We start from the raw sequence: 22,248 nt of genomic DNA, 5'->3' as shown, positions 1-22,248 counted from the left end.
AGAAACCACTTTAAATAGAGGTTGTACAATAGCACAAATTTCTTTAAAGCCTATGTGATCAACCATTGACATTGGATACTCATGTAGAATTATCATCTTATGGAGTGCATCTCTAGCTATTTGTTGATTAAACACATAATTTTCAACAACTACGATTTCACCACCTTCTTTATGAGTTTTTAAAAATGATTGCCTGATGTCCCGAGTTGTTCGAAGCTTGCAGCTCTTGAAATGGTTTCTCAAATGTGATGTACCTTGCTTTGCATCACTTACAAGACTTTTGGAACAATAATTGCACATCGCTTTCCATTTTTCATCTACCTTTTGTCCCTTAAAGTGATTCCAAACTTCTGACAATAATCTTCTTGAGTTAACGGTAGGAGTTGAACTTTAACTTTGATTTGAATCTACAGGAACATCATTTTGATTTGAATCTCCTACATTAGGTTCTATAAATTGTCCTTGTTGACCATCATCTATAGGAGAAAATGTATCTTGAGTAGACATCCTAAAAATAAAATTGATCAACATAAGGCTTCTGGTGCAACATATAATTTTATCAAAGCTAAAATATAACAATATATCTACGGGTGAGATAAAATACTTAGGCTATCTAGTGTAATACTGAATCTAGTGAATCCAACAACATAAGTACAACTTCTTCAGGTAACTAATGCATTAAATCAATATTAAAAGTGATGGTATAATAATGCAAAAGAAATGTAAATTGGTGCAGTCCCTAATAGTGAAAAGGTATCCTACAGAACTATCCCTTCTGAAAGGCAAATTCATAATTTATGTACAAAATCATAATTTCTGTATAAAGAAATTATAAGACACATTGGAAAAAATATTCATATAACGATGCATTGAAACTATCCCTCCCCTTCCAATCCTTTTCAATCCAGACTCTTGAGTGAATGGTACCACAACAAAAAGGAAAATAAAATTATGATGTGAAAAGGAAAATAAAATTAATTTTTGAAAAATGTGAAAAGGTTAAAAGTGAAGACTTCATTTTTTTTTTTGCAATTCCAAAAGTACAATATAATGAATAAATTAATTAGGATGTGACGTTTATGATGCAAGTATAATGGCTAAAATAAAAGAAGCCATTGAGGCTTATTTGTGATTGCAATATGTCAATCCATAAGTTTCTAAAGTTTAAATAAATATTAAAATATTTGGTTCAACTTCTAAGATAGAGCATATCATCCAGACCTTTTTGCCTCTCTCTCCTCCTTTTTCATATCAACTTCAATACATTATCCACTCCACTGTGTGCACAAATCCATGACTTCACATTCGTTAACTCTCTAACAGGCATGTTTTTGGGATTCCCTCTCACCTAACTCACAAAAACCTCTCCCTCATTCATCCATAAAATAATCAAAATAACCTTTTTTTTATTCACTCTATTGGCTACTCATGGAATCCATGTCAGACAACCACCGGTGGTGAACGACGAAGTGAGCATTCTTGTCTGCAACTACAACTACTGTCACCCTTCCTTCTTTTAGTCACTATTTATTTATTGTTTATATTTATTTCGTTTCTACTGTTTACTTATTTAATTCTTCTTAAAATTTAATCCCTTCTTTCTTCCTAATACGGACAGAATCTTGTCCAATGTGTCTTATATTTTCTTTATACAGAAATTTTGTACATAAATTATGAATTTGCCTTTCAGAGTATTTAACTCATGCCCTTCTTCACATACATCTATATATTAATATTATTCCCCAACTATTCCATGCATATTGGTTAGTGATAGTTTTTGTTCCTAAATCTGGAAAAAATTTAGGGGTTTTATTTTTCAACCGGTATTCTGTCACATGCGAGAAACTCAACATATAGAATTTTTGTCTCTGTGTATTCAAACCAATTAAAGATTCTTTTCACATAAATGTGCATGCAGAATTTTGAAAAGCATAACAAAACTCACTTTAGACAAGAAAAAAATAGGATAAACAAAAAAAGATAATTCGAAGAGATACCATTCTTGATCGGCAAAGTGCGACTGCATTGAACACTGATGATGATTAAGAGAGTCCAACACAGAACTATATGTCCGATGACGGTGGAACAAAATGCCTTAGCATGGCAGGAGGAAGAGGTTGTTGCAGAGATGTAGAAAGAGACAAAAAGACAAAAGAATAAAACCTAATTTAAACCTAATGATAAAAACGTAATTTTAATTTTTTAGCGGGTAATGAATATCCGCAGATCGGATAATGTAATACCCGAACCCGATCCGTTTATAAGCGGGTATTAAAATACCCGCTACCCGCAACCCGCGGATAGTAAATATCCATGGATGCCAACTATCCGTCATGGATTTTATCTGCAGATATCTGTGGGCGCAGATTTTTTTGCCATCCCTACGCTCAGCGATGGCGCCCAGGCGTGAAACAATGTACACAACAGCAAACTCTAGCGCTCAGCGGTAGAAATGTCGCTCAGCGGTGACTGCGATAATTGGATTAGCCCTTAGCCATGGTGCTTAGACATTAGGTAGAGAACTCAACAGCAATATTGACGCTCAGCGGTGAAAATGGCGCTGAGTGGTGGCTGCGATTCTTCTTTTGTGCACTTTTCCTTCCTCTCCTGAGTCCAACTCTTTGTTACTTCAACTTCTTCATCCAATTCATCTTAGTTCCTGTCAAAACAAGGAAAACCAAGCATAACACCTATCCAGCTCTCTTATTTCCATAACTTAAGCAAAAACATGATTTCAAGCTAGTTTCTAAGTCATAAAGGGTTTTTTTAATGTCAAAGTTAACTATAAAAATAACGGTTTTTCAACCGTTATCAAGTGCCAAATCTTAGCCTATAAATATCAAGTAGGGGAAAGCCTGAAATTGTACCAAAAATTGAGAAATTTTGAGAGAAGAGAGACTTTAAGGAAATTCTAGTTGCAACAGGGAAATTCTTGAAGTTTTCGGGGAACAATTTCTAAGCAGGAGATTAATTCTGGAATAGAGGTAATGGGAGCAAATTTTGAGCTTTTGTTTTTGTATGATCTTAAATCTTGAATATGCAATCTTTTGCTTTTGTCTGATCTTAAATCTTGAATATGGAGTCCTTTTGTTTTTGTATGATCCTGAATCTTGAATATGGAATCTTTTGCTTTTGTCTGATCTTAACTCTAGATATGGAGTCTTTTGTTTTTGTATGATCTTGAATTTTGAATATGAACATGCTTCTGTGATGAGATCCACATTTATTGATGGTCGTAAAATGTGATTTTGATTCTGTTCTGATGTGGTTACATTATGATTTAATTTCTTGTTTCCCAATACATTTAGTTGTTTCTTTTGCATCTTTCTAGAAGGATGAAAATTTGTCTAAGTGGCTTTGCCAAATTCAACTTCTTGTTTCCCAAGAACGTTTATTTGTTTCTTTTGCATCTTTCTGGAAGGATGAGAAGTTGTCTAACCGATTTTACCAAATTCAACTTCTTATTCTCCCAAAACGTTTATTTGTTTCTTTTGCATCTTTCTAGAAGGATGAGAAGTTGCCTAACAGGCTTTGCGAGATTCAACTTCTTGTTTCCCTAGAACGTTTATTTGTTTCTTTTGCATCTTTTTGGAATGATGAGAAGTTGTCTAACCGGATATGCCAGATTCAACTTCTTGTTTCCCCAAAACTTTTATTGTTTTTATCCTTTTCTATTGCATCTTTCTGGATAGAAAGATGTCTAACCGACTATGCCAGATTCAACCTCTTGTTTCCCCAAAATGTTTATATTAAGGCTATTTTTTATGGTAGGATAGAGGAATATTAAAAACCAGAGTTGGTACATCCCTATTCATAGAGCAGCCCTGGTCCGATCTAGTAAATTGTGACTAGTCATATGTACTGGCGTTTATGGTGAGTTTGATGCATCAAACATTTGATTCTTCTTCGGTGACCATTTACAGTGGTATTTTATTATTTTTTTGTTAATATATTTTTTGATATATTGTCAGAACCCTTAAAAACCCCATATGAGTGGAAGCCAGGTGTTAGTGAAAATCCGAAAGTGAAAGATAGGTGTGAGCAGCTGAGTGACCGATCGATTTTGACAGTGATGAAATACTTAAACTTTCAAATTTGGTGCCACTTTTCTACATGCACCCTTCGCCTTCAAACTTCTGAAACTTTCATTTTATCCGCCTTCTCTCTACAATCTTCATCTTCTCTATACCAATTCTTACCTTTTTTTTTTCTCTGACCATCATTCAGGCAACACCTGAATATTGTTGGCGTTAAACCCTTCCTTTTAAGCCGATCAAATTGTCATTCTGAACTGGTAAGTTCATCCCTCTCATAGCATTGTTGTTTTCTGGTATATGTAAACCAAGTTTCTGATTGCATGAGTTTAACATCTTATTCTGAACACACTTTTGGTCTTTTGATTGGTTTAGTTTCATAAATCGTGACCTGTAGAATTCTAAGATTTCTGGTGTTGAGCTATTCTATTCAAACTGTGAGCGTTCAGCTACATTTAGAGGTAAGGGAAGCTTATATGATTTGATTATGATTCTTGTTCTGAGTGGTTGTATTGTTTGCTGGATTGTTGGATGAATATGAAGTATTATTGGTAGTGCATGTTTGAATGTATGTGTGTATGAGTTACAAATGATGGGAATTGGGCTGACGTAGGGTTTTGATCTTAAGTCTACAACTTCCTGTGTAATTTTATTTTATCACCGAAAGTCATTATTGACCGTTCGGTTTTTCATTGAGTATTCGGTCTGGACTGGGTTCTTCTTCTGGGAAGAATTTCAGTTAAGAGACCGATCAGTTTTCTCTTAGTATACTTGTAAATAAGTATTTTGTCTAACTATAGTTGGCTTTTTATATTTGGTAATAAGTCTCGTAAGGTATTCAATATTACTTCCACATATATTAATATATTTATCTTCCAGTAAAAATCAATTATTTGTATTTGTATTTAATACATATATAATCCTTCATTCTATAAGTTAAGAAGTGCTCGGTCTTAAACCAGGCGCTCGGTCTCAGTAGTGCTCGGTTTTAAACCAAACGCTCGGTCTCGTCACAATAATCTACTATTACTATTTTTTAATAAGAACGTTCGGCCAAACTCAATGGTGTTCGGTTTCTACAGTGCTTGGTCTCAAACTAGCACTCGATCTCTTCAATGTTTTGTCTTAAGACTAAAGCTAAGTATTATTAGTACTCAGTATCTTTCTAGCTCTCGGTTTCTTCATAGTATCCAGTCTGTTAATAATATTCGGTGTCAAACAGTATTCGGTCTCAATAAATGGTGTTCGGCCTAGAGTCTTAGTATTCAACTTAGGCTTCGTAGTGTTCGGTTTAAACTCTTAAGGGTCGGTTCAATGAAGTGGTTCACTTGGTAAATAGCGTTCGGTCATGTTAGCTACTGAGGAGTGTTATTCCATTCGGTCTTGTTCACAAACATAATATGAATACCTCTTTCGATCATGTTCTGCGAATAAGTAAAATACCGCTCGGTAATACACTCAGGGTTCGGCTAGTTTAGTCTAAGAGGTGTTCTTTAGTTCGGACTTGTTTCTATGATGAAAAAGTGTTGTCTTTATTCAGTTTGAATATATTGATAATGAAGTATCGTGGAATTTGAAATGTGATACGAATGAAATGTCATGGTTATGGAAGAGTATTTTAGGGAGGAATATCCTAATATTCTGTGATTACTCATTCTCAAGTAGAGAGGAGTAGATCATGTGTGAGAATGGCAGGAGGTCCTAGTCCATAAGTTGAGATGGGCGTAGTATAACGGACTAACCTCGGGTAGCAGCTGTTGAGAGCATCCCAGCTACTACATTACCCAGGTGCAAGAACGTCGTAGCTACACAGAATTCATACAGTCCAGACAGTCTGAGTCAAGTGGTTGTGTATTGCATGCAATAATGTATGATTGATTGTGTATAATTGATTTATCGATTTGTATCATACTTATGTGAAATATATGTTTATTTCATTAATTAAATTACATAAGCTTGCCCTATTTTCTGTCTTGTCTATTTTGTCTATTTTTGTTGTCTTTATTCCTATTGCAATTATCATCCTGTGGATGTGAGCAGAAGGAGAAGAGTTGCTGGAAGAAGCTCTGGAAGAAATGGAAGTGAAATTGGAACCTTAGGACCGTTCGGTCATTAGTTTTGCTTCTATTTTGTAGAACCGTTCGGTATAAGTATAAATTTTGGAAACCGTTTGGTCTAGGTTGTAGATTTTGTAGAGTTAAATTCTGTGGCATTTTGTAAGGCCGTTCGGCCCTAATCGTACCTTCTTTTCTTGCAGAACTGAGCTGTAATATTATTAATATGTGATTATTCTATTATATGATTTTACACTCTATTTTTGGGATGTTACATATATTCATTTTGTATGATTTCTGTGATAAATGTATTTTATGATATTGGATATGAAATTATGCATTTGAATATAGTATGAGTCTTAGGGAGAGACTCTATTATGGCATGATATTAATGTATGTGTTGATGTTGAGGGTCTTGTTGTTGGTGCTTATCCTAATAGTCTAATAATTATCCAATCTCAAACAGAGAAGGATGTGTTATGTGGTGAGAGTTGTAGGAGGTCCTAATCTATGCACAATTATGGTCATAGATGTTAATGGACTAACCTTCTCCGTGATATGACAGATTGTATGTGGCAAAGATTTTGTTGTGAGAGGAGTAGAGGTCACCACAAGTGCATGATCAGCCGAGACTTCCATCAACATTATATCCGAATTATAGAGTCTAATATAATAGTTGCATCTTACATGAATTTATGGTGAATGTATTATGTATAATAATAGTGTTATTGCCTCCTTTTTAGAATTTTGTATGGTAGCTCACCCTTACTTGTCTATTTGTGCCGAAAATCTTATTTTTGCGATGATCGTATAACGTATATGTTATACAGAAGCTGAGGGAACGACGTTTGAACCAATACAAGTGAAGCAGGAGGCAACAGAGAAATGAAGAATAATTTAAGAAGAAAGAAAAAAAGTTATGAGTGTTTTATGTGATGTTTGAAAACATAATGTATTTTCAGTATGAACTTTTTATACTGCTTGAGACGTGATTGTAAAATAAATGTACAATAATTATATTATCTACTCAATTTCAGTGTGAGAATTTGAGGTGTTACACTATTTCTAATTCATTAAGTCATAGTGATTTTATAACAAATTGAATTAATTTTAGTTATATTTAAAAAAAAATATTCCAAAACCCTTTATCTTTGTATTGTTATATCCATAATAAAAATATTAAAAATAAAATATTTTATAAGAAATTTTAGAATATTATTAAGTTTTCTTTAACATTGTAATCCAAATATATATCCTATATTCAATATAATTTATGCGAAATATTAGTTCTTAAATCACTTTATTAAAACTCTTTATGAAGTCTAATATTGATTGGTTATAGTCAAATCATTATATATAAAACGTATAGTATCTTATATTATCAATTTATTATCATTAACATATATATTAAAAAACTTTGTGTGATGAAAATGTTATAACAAACCAATTTTTTATTATAATTAATGTACGTTATTATAAAAGGTTTAATCATTCACTAAGTTCCTATTTTCGCATGGAATCTCAATTTCGTCCCTTTCTTTCTGAAAATATCAATTGGGTCCCAATTTTATGAAAATTGCAACAAATCGATCCTTTCCGTTAAATTGGCTGGACGGCGTTAAAAAAATTGATGAGTGGATGCTGTGATGACGAACGAACGCTCGTCCACCAGCGAACGAACGCTCGTTCACCAGCGAACGAACGCTCGTCCACCAACGAACGAACGTTCCACACTGGACGACCGTTCGTTCCACACTGGACGAGCGTTCGTTCGGTGGTCGACGAGCGTTCGTTCGCTGGTGGACGAGCGTTCGTTCGCTGGTGGACGAGCGTTCGTTCGCTGGTGGACGAGCGTTCGTTCGTCATCTCAGCATCCACTCAAATTTTTTTAACGCCGTTTGACACTATTTAACGGAAAGGATCGATTTGTTGCAATTTTCATAAAACTGGGACCCAATTGATATTTTCAGAAAGAAAGGGACGAAATTGAGATTCCATGCGAAAATAGGGACTTAGTGAATGATTAAACCTATTATAAAATTGACAATTCACAAATAATACATTATTAAAACATAAAATATGCATCTTCTAATTAGACATAATATTATCCGATAAAGTTCCATAGTTTGACTCATAGATAATTTTAAATAATAAATTAAATTTTAAGTTTTTACAAATTTGAATATTTTTATTTATGTTCTAAATTTTAAACAATACAAATTTATTTTAAATATTTTAAAAATTTAAGAAAATTACCTTCCAATGAAAATTCAATTAAAATATTAAAATAAAAAAAACAACACACAATTAAATCAATAAAATATATTTAATTAATACGTCCTAAAAATAATATATTTATAATTCATTCATATATATATAAAAGACCGTCTGTAAGACCTGGGAAATTCAATCCAAGACCCCACCTGTCAAATCTCATTAATTACTCCCAAAACCCTGCTCAGGTGCCTTAAAAACGCACTCACAAACTCTGACGCACAATTGCCAAGTGTCAAAATGGAACATTCTGAAGTCAGTAAGTGGAGGGCAGGTGTCAGTAGAAGAGCGCACGACCGTTTGGACGTGGGGCAAACAAAAATGATTTCTGAAAAACCTGCCACACTCTTCTGCACGCACCGTCTTCCTCCCCAAATTCTGAATATCCATTTTCTCCTTCTTCTCTCTAGAACATTTCCATCTTCTCTCTACTGTAACTCACCACCCTCTTCTCCGATCAACTTTCAGAAACCGTAGGAGCGTTCTCTGAGCTGTGAGCTACAAGTTGGACCGAACAGTTTCAGAAGCTAAAACTGGTAAGTTTCTCCCTTAGTAGTTCGTTCTTAGGTTTCCTGAAAAACTAAGTTTTGGTTGCATGCTAGTGTGTAGTCTAAGTACCTCAACTTTCTTGTGGATAGATTTGATTGGAAGAGTTAAGTGACTGTTAAGGGGGAAAACGTTAGCTGGTCGAGCCACACTTCTTACGTATAGAACGATTCAGTCTCAAATCCGGGTAAGGGAAGCTTATTTAATTTAATTGATACTTGTATGTTGTATGAAGGTCCTATATGGACTGGATGTATGAGATATATGCTGATTGATTATGTATGACGATGGTTGATATGTATGAATTGGAAAAATGGATGATTATTGTAGAGTATGAATTGTTAACATGAATAATAGGAAGTATGTGAATTGATAATTGATATGAAATTATAAGATATGAACTGTAAGAGAAATGTTGAGTTAGAATAGATGAAAAATCTGAATATGGTATTTCTTACCTTGATAAATGTACGCTCGTCATTGAACGGTCTTATACCGTTCGGTTTACTAGTAAATGGTTTAAAATGGAATTCTTTCATTCGGAAAGAACTCTGATCGAGAACGAGCGTCCTCTTGTGAAATGCTATGTTTGAACGTTCGTCTCAGACTAGCGGTATCCGAGTCTCTGAAATAAAAATAATAATATTTATACCCTCGTACTTTAAAAATGAGTAACGCTCGGTCTTATACCTAGCGTTCGTTGTAAGTAGCGCTCGGTCGTATACCTAGCGTTCGTCCTAATGAGCTCTCGGTCTTATACCGAACGCTAGTCCTTACCTTTGATTACCAAATGGGCGTAAATAGCGTTCGTCCAAAAATTTTAGTAAATGTGTATTATCGCGTTCGGTCATTGACTGACAGTCGATCTCTTTAAATGAATTGTATTCAGTATAGTTATTTACTCGTCTTGTTGTATCTTATCCATTTGAATTCGGTCTAGAACCTTTATACTTAAATTATTCTGAATATTGATTGTATCGTTCCAGAGTCAGTTCATTCAACTGATTCGAGTAGCAATGACGTTCGACAAATAATCATGTGTCGAATTATTCTGATTGGCAACAAGTCTTTCTAGGTCTTGGATTTAACGTTCGTCCTCGTCCTTCAGAAGACTGAACGTTCGTTATTTTAGGTATTTGAAACTAAAGATGAAAATGAGAATAAAGTATAAAATTTTAAAGAGAGAACATGATATGGAAATATTAAACGATTGTGGATTTTGAACGAGCGTTCCTGGGGGGAACGACTCATGTATGGATGAATATAGAATTTGGTAAAGTATGACTGTGGGCATGCTAATGCTGGCTGGTCCATCCTGATGTTCCGTGAGTACTCATCCTCACGTAGAGGGGGTAGGTCATGTGTGGGAACGGCAGGAGGTCCTAGTCCTTAGGGGTACTTTGGATAGGGCTAACCTCGAGTGGCAGCTGTTGAGTGTATCCCAGTTACTACATCACTCGGGTGCAAGGACGCCTGTAGCTACACAGATTCATACAGTCCGGACGGTCTGTCTAGTAATATACTTCGTATGATTGTTGTATGTTGAACTATATGTTTGTGTGGATTGAAATGTTTATTTTATATGTTGATGCATGGATTAAATTACATAAGCTTACCCTTTCGTTTTTCCTTGTGTTGTCTGTTGTCTTTGTACGTTCGTCCTGTCGTTGCAATGATCATCCGTGTGGATGTGAGCAGAAGGCGAGGCTACTTTGGAGGACGTTATTGAAGAAGAGAACCTAGTAGACGTGGAGGTTAAAGCTGAACCCTAGAGCGTTCGTTCATTTTAGAGTTTAGTTGTTTTAGTTTTTGAACGTTCGGTTAGTTAATGTTGTAAAACCGTTCGTTCTGAATTTCTAGTAGTACTGATTTACTGTATGGAATTCTGTAATTAAGTCTTTTGGCTTTTGAACCTTGATTCTAGTGTAAGACTGCATTGTTTAACTGTTTAATGTAATTAATTCTATTATATGGTGATTACTGTATTTTGGGATGTTACACCGTCTCTAAAGAAAGATTTTCCTATTAAAAAAATCATATACTTTGATTAAAACTATAAAATTATAAGAAAAACTAATAAACTTTCTCATTAGTATAAGTAATAATTATTTTTAAAAACGTTAGATCTATTAATAATATAAATAATTATAAAATAATAATAATATAAGGTTCACATTATTATTCAATTGAACTTAAAAGGTTTATTTTTATATGATGTCCAAATACGCTAAGGTATGTTATGTGTCAAACTATTTTTGGTTAAAACTAGAGCTGTCAAAACGGGTAATCTGGCCCGACCCAACCCGACCCATCACGGGTTGGTCACTTAGTGAGCCAACCCAACCCGGCTCATTTATTAGCGAGCCGAAAAAATTCGAACCCGACCTGACCCACCACGGGTTGGTGGGTTAAACGGGTTGGTTCATTGGCTCACTTAATTAACTTCTTTTTCACTCTCTTCTTTCGAGATTCTTATAACATGTTACTTTGATCGATCAAATTGAAACAATAATAATTGGATCAATTAATATAAAAGAAAATGAAACAAAAGAAATATATTGTTATATATATTTTAAGCTATCAAGCATAAAATTTTTCCAATTTAGTTTAATAAGACATACGAAATTACATATAGTCGTTAACAAAAATATATAGCACAAGATAAAACTGTCATGCTTGTAGATAGGTCTAAAAACAAGATAAAACAAATGATATATTCCTGAATTAATTTAATTTGTGAAAAGACTATATATTACTCAGTAAAAGTTATACATTTTGAATACTTAATTTAATTAATTTAATTTTAAAAACAAAATAGAATTTAAATAATTAATTTCATTAATTTGATTTAATTAAAAAAAATAGGTGGGTTGGTGAGCCAACCCGACCCACCACGGGTTCAACCCATGTGAGCCGGGTTCTTAGTGAGCCGGGTCAAAATTGGCTCGCATAAAAAATTTGACATTTTTTTCCAACCCAACCCGGCTCAAACCCATAGTGAGCCGGGTTGGCTCACGGGTTTCAACCCATTTTGACGGCTCTAGTTAAACCTAAACTATTTTAAAATGTATAAAAGAATAAAATTATTAAAATGTTGCCTTAATCAAGTTACAGACTTTCGATAAAAAAATTTGTCTTAAAACACTATAATAACTCGGAAGGATGTTACATACTCACAAACCTTAATTATCACCTTCTTTAGAATATTTTTAATTTTCTTCCTTAATGGAAATTGATGATAATGTTGTTAAAAAATTATTTTATTTTATTAATATTATTAATACTCAAGTTGCAATAGTAAAGAAGAAGACATAAGATGGAAGAAAGTAGATTAACAATAAGTATGAAAATAACTCAATATTGTTTATTGGTCATGATTATTTCTTAAACTTTTGTAGGAATATAATTTCTTCTATCAATTTTTCACTCTAAAGTTCTTCTTACAAATTATAACTTTTTTGTACACTCTTGCATGCATGTAATCATCACGTTATTTGCAACACCATCAGCTCATGTCAAGAAAGTAAAGTATATGGTTAAAATTATAAGCAATAGGAAATTGTACTATACCCAGGTAGCCGACCGTTTGAGGGGAGTGTCATCTGCACCGACCGATAATCCAGTGATCGCGAGTCAGGTAAGATGCATGTAATTAATGGCCAGTTAATATATTTAATGACCATATCAAAGGAAAATATATGGTATTTTATGGGTGATTGACAGATGCACAAATATATTGTATTAGTGAATAATTAATATAATTAATGGGCTAGACAACTATGAGGCCAATAAATACAATATTAATGTTCAAGTAGAATCATCTTTATTCCAAATTACTATCTTGATACACAAGGGGCAGTTTTTTCTTACTTGAGTGTCAGAGTATTTTCTACAAGACCACCCCTAACCGGGAGGAAAACTTAAACACTGGACGAACGAATTGGCATAGTGAAGGTCATATCTGCAGGCAAAAGAGGCTAGGATTGAAGACGGACAACCTCGAACCCCAATTAAACCGAAACAGAAAGGAAATTATCAAAGTTATGAAAACATATTTAATAAAACAAAATGTAAATAAAAATGTAAAACTATGGAAACAAATATCTAGTTTGAAAGAGCGCATACTAGTGTCGTAGGCAATGGACTTCATTAAGTCATAACTAGTAAAACATTTTTAAACAGGATCAAAGAATAATTTGTTGTAGTGTGATTCGAAATCCTAAATACATTTTCTATATAATGGAGGAAATGGTTTTTCAGAATCACATTTGAACAGGATCACATTTGAATATACATTTAACTTTGCATCAATTTTTCCATTTAATTCAGTATTTGAAAAACCCAAAAGAATCATGACCTTAATTAAAAGTCCAATAGTTTTTATCTCTTTTTCCTATATCTTTTTTAGGTATTTTTTAAAGATTCAAAATTTGAATAAAAGATAAAGTCTTTTGTATTATTTTGAGAAAGCTAACCATTAATTTATAGAAAAAAAATTATTATAGTTTTCACAGTTAAAAATAGTTACTCAATAAAATCTATTTAATAGGAAAAATATTAATAACTTATTTATTGTTTTAACATATAATTATTATTTTCATATTTAAATTACAATATTTAAATATTGAGAGCTAAATCAAATTTATAAGGAATATTTTTTTATACTTTTTCATTTTTAAAAATATTTAGTCAATTAAATATATTTTAATTAAAATATATCATTAATTGTGACATCCCAAATATATAGCAGATATATATATAAAGACATCACCAATTTATAATATTAGAAAGCAGTTAAGAGATGTACTTAAAGTATTATAGGATTATAGTCTTCCAGAATTTACTAAGAAATTACACCTTCAAGCACTAGAGTATTCCAAAATATGTCCAGAATTTGAAATTTAAAACATAACAAGGTTCTTCAAAATGACATAAGAAAACTAAGAATTCCTAGTGAGTCTAAGCTGCAACATCATCTTCATTTCTCTCTAATGTTGCCTCCAAAGAAACCTCATCTTCCTCTGCTCACATCCAAGTGGATGATCATTGCAAAAGAAAACACATACAACAAGCACACAAACAAGCAAGGGTGAGCTAATTATATAAAAGCACGCATCATAGCAAGCACATAACACAAGAGTTAACTTAAATCAAAGCAGTTTAAGGCATACATCCTAGCATGTTATCTTCTAGACTTGACTCGTCCGGACTTTAGAATGATAGTCGAGCTATGGCGGGTTATGCACTCGTGGTGGCCTCTACTGCTTTGCAAAGCCGTTGCCAATGGGTTCCACCCTACCACACTCACGAGGTTAGTCCGTTCCGCGCCCTGGAGCATACTGGAAGCCTCCAAGACTAGGACCTCCTGCTACTCCTCACCACATGGATTAATCCCTCTACTTGAGTATGATTAGCCACTGGAGTTTCAAAATGACCCCAAGACTGAGCTCTTACTTTCATTCTAAAACACTAAGGATCTCACCAAGAGATTTAGTACTTTGAAACATGTTTCCGTTACTCAATAATCACATACTTATATAGCCACAATTAACCAACCTTTTCATATAAACATACACTCCAGTCATACTTCTCAAACCAAGTAACTCACTAATACTCACCGACATACCCGAGTAATCACACTGAAATTTTTATTTTATAACACAACCCACATACTTCATTTAGTATTTTCTTTTTAAAAAAAACATTTAAATTACAACTAAAATATAATAAAAACTATTAAAGGCAATGTGACAGTACGTTCGTTTTTATTAAACCTATAAGTAAATTCATACTTTATTAATATAATATAATAATATAGGTACATAAATCCCTGCACGAAAACCATTAAAAAGGAAAAAAAAAACCTTTCTTTTCTATTTCTAGTCTGCACATGAACTTCTTAATAAAGGTCACCTTATATTTATTTAATATTAATTTTCCTTCATAAAATCTTGCGGGACCCATCATTCTTTAATACAAAAACGCACCAACAAAGCCTCTAAGGCCTTCTTTTTCTTTCTACTTTACAATGATATATCATGTACTTCTGGTTCCTAGAAATGTCACAACATGACTGGATAACATATTTTATCATTTGAAAGAAGATATTTAACATATTTGAAAGAACACTTATATCAAATTCAACGGGTGACTGGACAACTTCATTTGGGGGTTGACCAAACGAAAATACTTGATTTTCTGATTGAACACTAATTGCATTTGGGGGCTGAATGGTTCCAAGAGTGCATAGGTTTTGGCTTGTCGGAGGTAACTTTAGTTTATATGTTCTACAAATAAATGAATGTCAACAAATTTCAACAACATAAATAAACTTTAATTAAACAATCAGTAAAGGGAACTTACTTCTTTAAGGGGTAGATAGAGATGGAGATGATTGGACTTTAGGTGTTGCACTTTGAGGTGCTGGTGGATGATTTACTATATGACCCCATGTATTATGTGCTTGTGTATGATGTTGTGTCTCATTGTTCTTAACTATCATTCTCTTCATCTTCAGGTGCTCTACAAACAATTACATAAATAAAACTTAAACCAACTATAAATATAATAAACAAGAAAATAAACAGAATAACAATATATATAATAACTAATAATTAAAATTAAAACCTTGTTAATGGTATATTTCTTTCATCATCTGGAAATAATATTTCTAAATTTTGTTGTTGAAATGGTTCACATTCATGAAAATTGTCAACATCATCTTCACCCATGTTGTACAAGTCTTTAGGCTTTATATGTATTGTTGGGATGCACCAATTTTTATCAAAATCATCATCTACATAATATACCATTTGTGCTTCTAACACCTGAATGTATGGTTCATCATCATCATTATCACCGCTATGAATCAAGCGTCCAAAACTTACACTTGTAAATCCCAACTCATCAGTCATAATCCCCTTACATGTGGTTGTATTAGCCCACATACATTTGAACAAGACAATTGAGCAACAACCATGATAATTTATTTCAATTATGTCCACTAATAGACCATAATAAGGCACACCTCCAAATTGCATTTGATTATCACTACTACTTGCATAACTCCTTGTCCCAAATGTACCAAACACTCCAATATTTTGTGTTTTAAGCCATATGTCACGCTCCAAGATCCTAAACTTGAATCCATTAACATTATAGGCACTATATTGTTTTGCACAATCAATCGGACCCATGACTAAGAATTTCAAATCAGTTGAGTGGAGGCTAGTTGAGTCATTCCTTATCTAAAAGGAAAAAAAATAACATGTCCATATCAATTATCAATTATAACATAGAATGAAACCAATGTTCATTGGTATAAATATACGTACACGGCGTGAAAACCAATCTGCAAATTCCCTATGAACTCTCTAGTCTATCAAAGATGATTGTCGACTCCGACTTCTTAATTATCTCTGTATAGTGTCTCTAAATTCCCTACACGAATTGTCCAAATTATACATAGTTACTTTCTAATAAAAGACTAATTAATAGAATTGACGAAGTGAAAATACTTACTGAAGAAATGGGTCAACTATGGAACTATTTGTTAGGCTATGACGATGCGCCTGTAACTTTTCCTTTGCAGATAGAGTGAAGTAAGTGAAACCTCCAACTGGTTTTTCGACTGGTGGGAATAAAGTGCTTACAGTACAAGAGCCAATGCTTGGTTCATCATTAACACGACGCAATCTATTAAACACAATCTCAATTCCATCTAAGTATCTAGAACAAAAAGTTAAGCACTCTTCAACCATGTAACCTTCAGCTATTGAGCCTTCAGCTCTTGCCTTATTACGCACATAAGACTTCAATTTTCCCAACTACCTCTCAATAGGATACATTGATGGACAAATTTATGAACACCAAAATATGATGTCACAAACTTGTTTTTCAATCGGCAAGTATGACCGAATCGTTCAAGTAATAAACTTGGTAAGACCAAGTATCGTTCTTCCCAAAGGACTCACGGCCTAGTTTAGTTGTGTGGTTTCTTGATTAGCTAAGACTTAAAGACGAAATATTTGGATTTTTATATGCAAAAGACGAAAATTAAATATGTATGCATGAATGTTTTGATCAATGGCAAAAAACAAAAGATAAACACTTTCAATGAAATATATGTATGAATATGTTGTTGGGGTTCAATTTCATCTTATCCACTCTCATATATTTTAGGAATTCAACATTCAAATCATCAATGTTAATGCCATTCTCTAAAGTACCTTTCAAGAAGGCTTCTCCCTAATCACGAGTTCATACAATTCCTAGCATTCCTAATGATCAGTTCATAAGTGCAGGAGCTTAACGACAACCAATATGATATTGGGAGAAATTCCCCGGATCTAGACTTCCCCGTACGCGCCCGTATCGACAAAACCAATAATCATGCATCGAATGAGTTAAACAATGCAAGCATTACGCAAAGAGGAAAAACCCTAACGAATGATGAAAGAAAGCATAGATCTTAAATAAAAGATGTAAAAACAAATTCCATATATGAGAGCTTCAAAAGATTACATTGATTCCCCAACAAACATACAGAGTTTAGTTCACCATATTCATGGTGAACCTAGATGAATAACAATGAAAGAATGAAAGATAAAACCCTAAAAAGGTGAAAAGGAAGCCTCAGCATCCAAGATCCTCCTTCAAAGGGGTGGAAGAGAGAGTGTTTGCTTCGTTCCAGCCAGAGATACCTAACCCTAGGAAACCCTAAAGCTTATATATTATTCGTAAATTACAGAAAATTAGGTCCAAGCCCATAAAAGTGCCGCTCAGCGGTAAAGTACCGCTCAGCGGTAAGTGCGTGAGACGTTTCTTCCCCTCAGCGGCCATTTTGCCCCTCAGCGGACCTCCCGTGACTTCCTGAGTGCCGCTCAGCGGTAAACTGCCGCTGAGCGGTGACTTCGGCTTCTCCTTTTGCACTTTTTGATGTCTTTTCTGATTCCATCTCTCTCCTTCTTCACTTCTTTCACCCAATTCACCTTAAAACCTGAACAAAAACACTGAAATCAAGCATAAACCTGTCCAGCTCTCTTATTTCTGAAAATATAAAGAAAAGCATGATTTCAAGCTAGTTTCTAAGTATAAAGGTTGCTTTTAGTATCAATTTTAATCATGAAAATAACAGTTTTTCAACTGTTATCACAACCCCAAACTTAGAACTTTGCTTGTCCTCAAGCAAACAAGATATAACTCAATCTTCAACCAATTCATATGATGGTTCACTCATTCAAAAATCCTCTTTTTAGATAAGTAAAAACTTCAATCAAACTTATGACCAAGAGTTCAATCAAGATGTGCACATGCTTTAGTGTTTCACAAAGTCAGTTAATACCCAACAAATGCTCTTTTTCATGAATGACCAATCAATTAAGCATGATGTTCATGTGCTAATGGAATATTTCCTCACTAGGTAAAGTATTTCACTCAACACACAAGTGTATAAAAGGTAATCACTCATTCACTCTACTATCACAATGTCACATGAATCAACTTTGCCTTTCATTTTACTACCATCAAAAACATTCACAAGCATGCATCATCACAAGGACTTTTCAATGGCTTATACTGTGGCTGGGCTAACAAGAAAATTGGTTTTTCTGGATCACAAAATCCTTGAGTTAAGAAAATCATAACAACACAATTATTCTTATTCATTCCAACTTGCCTTTGCATTTGCATTGAGCTTTGCTTCTTTTTCTTTTCTTTTCTTTCTTTTTTTTTTCTTTGCATATTCTTACTTTTTAGCTCTTAGCTCAATGCTTTTCCTTTTTCATGTTTTCCTAACAACCCCAGACTTGAACATTTAACAATACCACAAAATATTTTCTACTTAACTCAAGGTAAAGATTTTCAATCAAAGGTTTCAGTGTATGTTCAAGGCTAAGGGTTCAAAGGATAGAACACAAAGTGTTCTCTTTTAGTGCGCTAACTTTATGAATTTGGCCAATAAAAAGGGTTCCAACAAATGGCCCTGATCATATGATGCAAAACAAGCAATTAATTCAATCATAGAAAACCTGGGCAAAGTCATTCATGCTTTCAGAATAATAGCATTTAACAATAACAACTCTGGAGCTCAAAAACCTCACATATAATCTCATTCACATTTGACATACACATCCTGCTTAATTTCACAATCACAATCATGATATCCTGCATTTGTTCACAAAGCTTGTGAATCACATGTATAAGTATTTTAATGTGCACATCATCTCAACATCAATCAATCAATAAGCATCATTCAGCATAACTTATCACACAATCACAGTTAATAGCAAACCATCATAACAAACCAGGTGTTCAATAGAGTACATCAAACCCTAATCTAAAAACAAAAACAAATAAGTTCAGAAAACTTAAACCACAAAAGCATAATCATATGATAGCATTTATCAGTAAATGCTATCTCAGCTCCTCATCAGTCTGAGCTGTCCTCTGTATCTTCTTCTTCTTCCTCATCTTCATCATCTTCAAATGCATCATCATCATCAGCTTCATCTTCTTCCATCTCTCTAGCTGAAGCTTCAGCTGTTCCAGCTCCTCCTCCATGCACTGGTTCCTCTGGCCAAGCTACCACATTATGGAATTCATCCATAGTCCACCTGTGGGCTGGAGGTGTATCATACATCCCCACAATCATCTCAGCAGTGGCCACCTGCCCTCTGTGAATGGACTGCAACTGAGCACCTATAAGAGACATATACATGTCCCTCATCTGGAATGGTTCTGCTTCATGTGTCTCAGTAGATGTCTGGCTCTGTGCTGGCCCTCTCTCTCTACGAGCACGGCGTGGTGGAACTGGCTGAGCTGCTTCCTCACCTCCACAGTACTGCCTGTAATAAGCCTCATCAATAGCTTTTCTTGGCCTCTCAAATGGTGGAGCAGAAGTGTCCACCCCAGCTATCTTGCAAAGGTGCGTGATCAAAGAGGGATGTCCTAGTGGTGCTTTGTTGTTTGAGGTATTGGCGCACATACTAATCTCATCAGCTATCACCTGCCTAATATAAACATTTAAGTTTCTAATAGCACAGTAGATGAATAGTGCCCTGTTGAGAGTAATATCTGACACATGTGAACATGGCTGAATGTTGGCATGAGAAAACGCCATCCAATACTTTGCAAGAGGAGTCAAATCCGTCCTCCTAATGTTAACCACTGAGCCAGATCTATTCCTTTGGAAGTGTCCTCCAGGTATGCATAGTACTCTCTCCACATCCTCATAATCAGCACCTTCCTCTATGCAAAGAGCAAACTGGCACTGCTCACCAGCCCATACAGTGTCCAGGAAGTTATTAATAGAATCAAGATCATACCTGATAGCATGGCCTCTGACATAGCCCAAATAATTCTCAGCTGGATAATCACCAATCTTCTTAGCATTGGTGTAAAATTCCTTTACCACAGCTATGTTGGCAGGTGCAGGATAAGTGGCTAGCTTTCCCCAATCATTCCCTAACACTTGCTCTCCAAATTGAGGAGCAAAGTTAGGTATCATTCCAACCTTTCTCTCCATCAGAAGTCTCCTGTCCTGAACCACCCTAAAGTGCTTCTCATGTTTTCTAGAGAGGAACCTGCTAGAGTGGGGTTGCTCTGGTTCCTTTTCCTTTCTCTTGGTTGCCATGGTTTTCAATCTTTTTCCTGAAGAGGATGCCATTCCTACATTCAAACACAAACACAAAACCACAGAACATGATGTTAATCATTAGTAAAACACAGAACGCAACTCCTTTCGAAGCTAAACCACCGCTGAGGGCCAGAATATCCCCTCAACGCCACCAGTGCCACATTCCAACACGCAAAAATTCAGAAAAACCAAATCTGGCAGAGTGCCGCTCAGCGGCAGTTTACCCCTCAGCGGTAACTCTGCAGATTTTTGAAAATCTTGTTTTAAAGCTGTCCTAACTCCACCCAAATGCAATTTTCAGTTTTCCAGTTCATAATCATGCAGTTTAATCGGTTCAAACATCAAATATATCATTAAATCATGCATAGAAATCAAAACCCCTAAATTTTCATGCTTTGACAATCACATTCAAAATCAAAAACCCTAGAATGAACAAAATGCATTTTACTTACTTGGGTGGAGATACTAGATGCAATGAGAATGTTTCCAATCTAAGATACTCTCTTCCAACCCCAAACTTGAATGGAACACTAGTGAGCAAGTGAGTGGAAGAGAAATTTTCAAGAGGAAAGAATGAAAAGATGTGGAAAACCTTGGAAAAGGTATGTGGAAGTGTTTGTGCAGAGAAGAGCCTGGATAGAAAACCTAAAACGCAGCTTGGGGTATAAAAATACCCTAATGGGCTCGGGTCCCGCTAAGGGGAAACTAAAGCCCATCTGCGAGAGTACCGCTCAACGGTAAGTTACCGCTCAGCGGCACTTTCATGATGTGCTCTTCTCCTTCTTTTCTTAACCTACGTGCCTCCCATACATGCCCCTCATTGGTTCCCTGCAATTCAATGTTTAAAATGCTTATGCAAACCCTAACTAAAATAAACAAACAGAAATATTCAATCAACTGGGTTGCCTCCCAGGTAGCGCTTGTTTAACGTCACGAGCCTGACCCAAAATCCACCAACACCCATCAGTAGGTGCAAAATTTTCTTACCAACACCCATCAGTAGGTGTTACAAACATAGTATCCTTCAGTAGATACTTAACCACCTAGCATCCTTCAGTAGATGCTATCTCCAACAAAAATAATTACAAAAATAATGTTCACAAATTAAAAATTACAAAACCAAATCAAAAGTCTTTAAATCCACTGGGTTGCCTCCCAGCAAGCGCTCTTTTAACGTCATTAGCTTGACCCAATAAATTCAAGTTCCATCTTCTTTATAGTTGATGTTGTCATTCCACCAACTCCTCAGTTGTTTCCTCTAAACTGTCTTGGTCCTTCTAGAATATGGAGACTCTATCTCTATCATCTCCTTCTCTTTAAAGCCTTTCACAACTCACAACTTGTTCTTGATTCTTACAGGTGAGCCAAGTTGGAGTTTTCTTTTCTCCCAGTCACTAGGAATTTCTCCTCCTCTTCCAATATTTTCCTCCTTGGGTACCTGAAACAACAAACAATGGTTACCTGAAACCGTGAGATTTTCAACTTTACGGCTAGTCATGGGTGCATCTTGAAATGCAGCTTTATAACTAGCTTCTTCCTCCCTTGCTTGTGTCTCATCTTTGAAGACGTCTACCACCACTCTCTCCTCTCTGTCCTGGAGCACCACTATACCTTCATTTACATCAATAATAGCTCTGGCCGTTTTCATAAACGGTCTTCCAAGTATGATAGGTATCTTCTCTGTCTCCATCTTCATCACCACAAA

The 22,248-nt window shown here is 34.8% G+C and overlaps 1 protein-coding gene and 1 pseudogene across 1 annotated transcript; both read right to left on the bottom strand.

The window, feature by feature from the left end:
• Window positions 1-15,295: 15,295 nt before the first annotated feature.
• LOC148195974 (uncharacterized) lies at window positions 15,296-16,119 on the bottom strand. Its single transcript, XM_088093789.1, has 2 exons — window positions 15,536-16,119; window positions 15,296-15,430 (listed from the first exon to the last, which is right to left on the bottom strand). Exons 1-2 carry the CDS (start codon window positions 16,102-16,104, stop codon window positions 15,400-15,402), a joined length of 600 nt encoding a protein of 199 aa, XP_087949915.1. The 5' UTR covers window positions 16,105-16,119; the 3' UTR covers window positions 15,296-15,399.
• A 25-nt stretch (window positions 16,120-16,144) lies between these two features.
• Window positions 16,145-22,248, bottom strand: part of LOC148195973 (uncharacterized) — a 28,116-nt pseudogene continuing 22,012 nt past the window's right edge.

The sequence above is a fragment of the Vigna umbellata genome, chromosome 7 (assembly GCF_029865625.1).
Source record: "Vigna umbellata cultivar VRB3 chromosome 7, Vumbellata_1.0, whole genome shotgun sequence".
Classification (NCBI taxonomy): domain Eukaryota; kingdom Viridiplantae; phylum Streptophyta; class Magnoliopsida; order Fabales; family Fabaceae; genus Vigna; species Vigna umbellata.
Note: the sequence above shows the minus strand (reverse complement) of the source record. Positions and strands in the feature narration are given on the sequence as shown.

Bases quoted from the DNA above. Each gene is read 5' to 3' on its own strand.
- LOC148195974 (XM_088093789.1), bottom strand. From the start codon at position 16,104: ATGGGTCCGATTGATTGTGCAAAACAATATAGTGCCTATAATGTTAAT. The intron at 15,431-15,535 runs GTTTTAATTTTA...AATTGTTTGTAG, and splicing joins AGAAATATACCATTAACAAG to AGCACCTGAAGATGAAGAGA.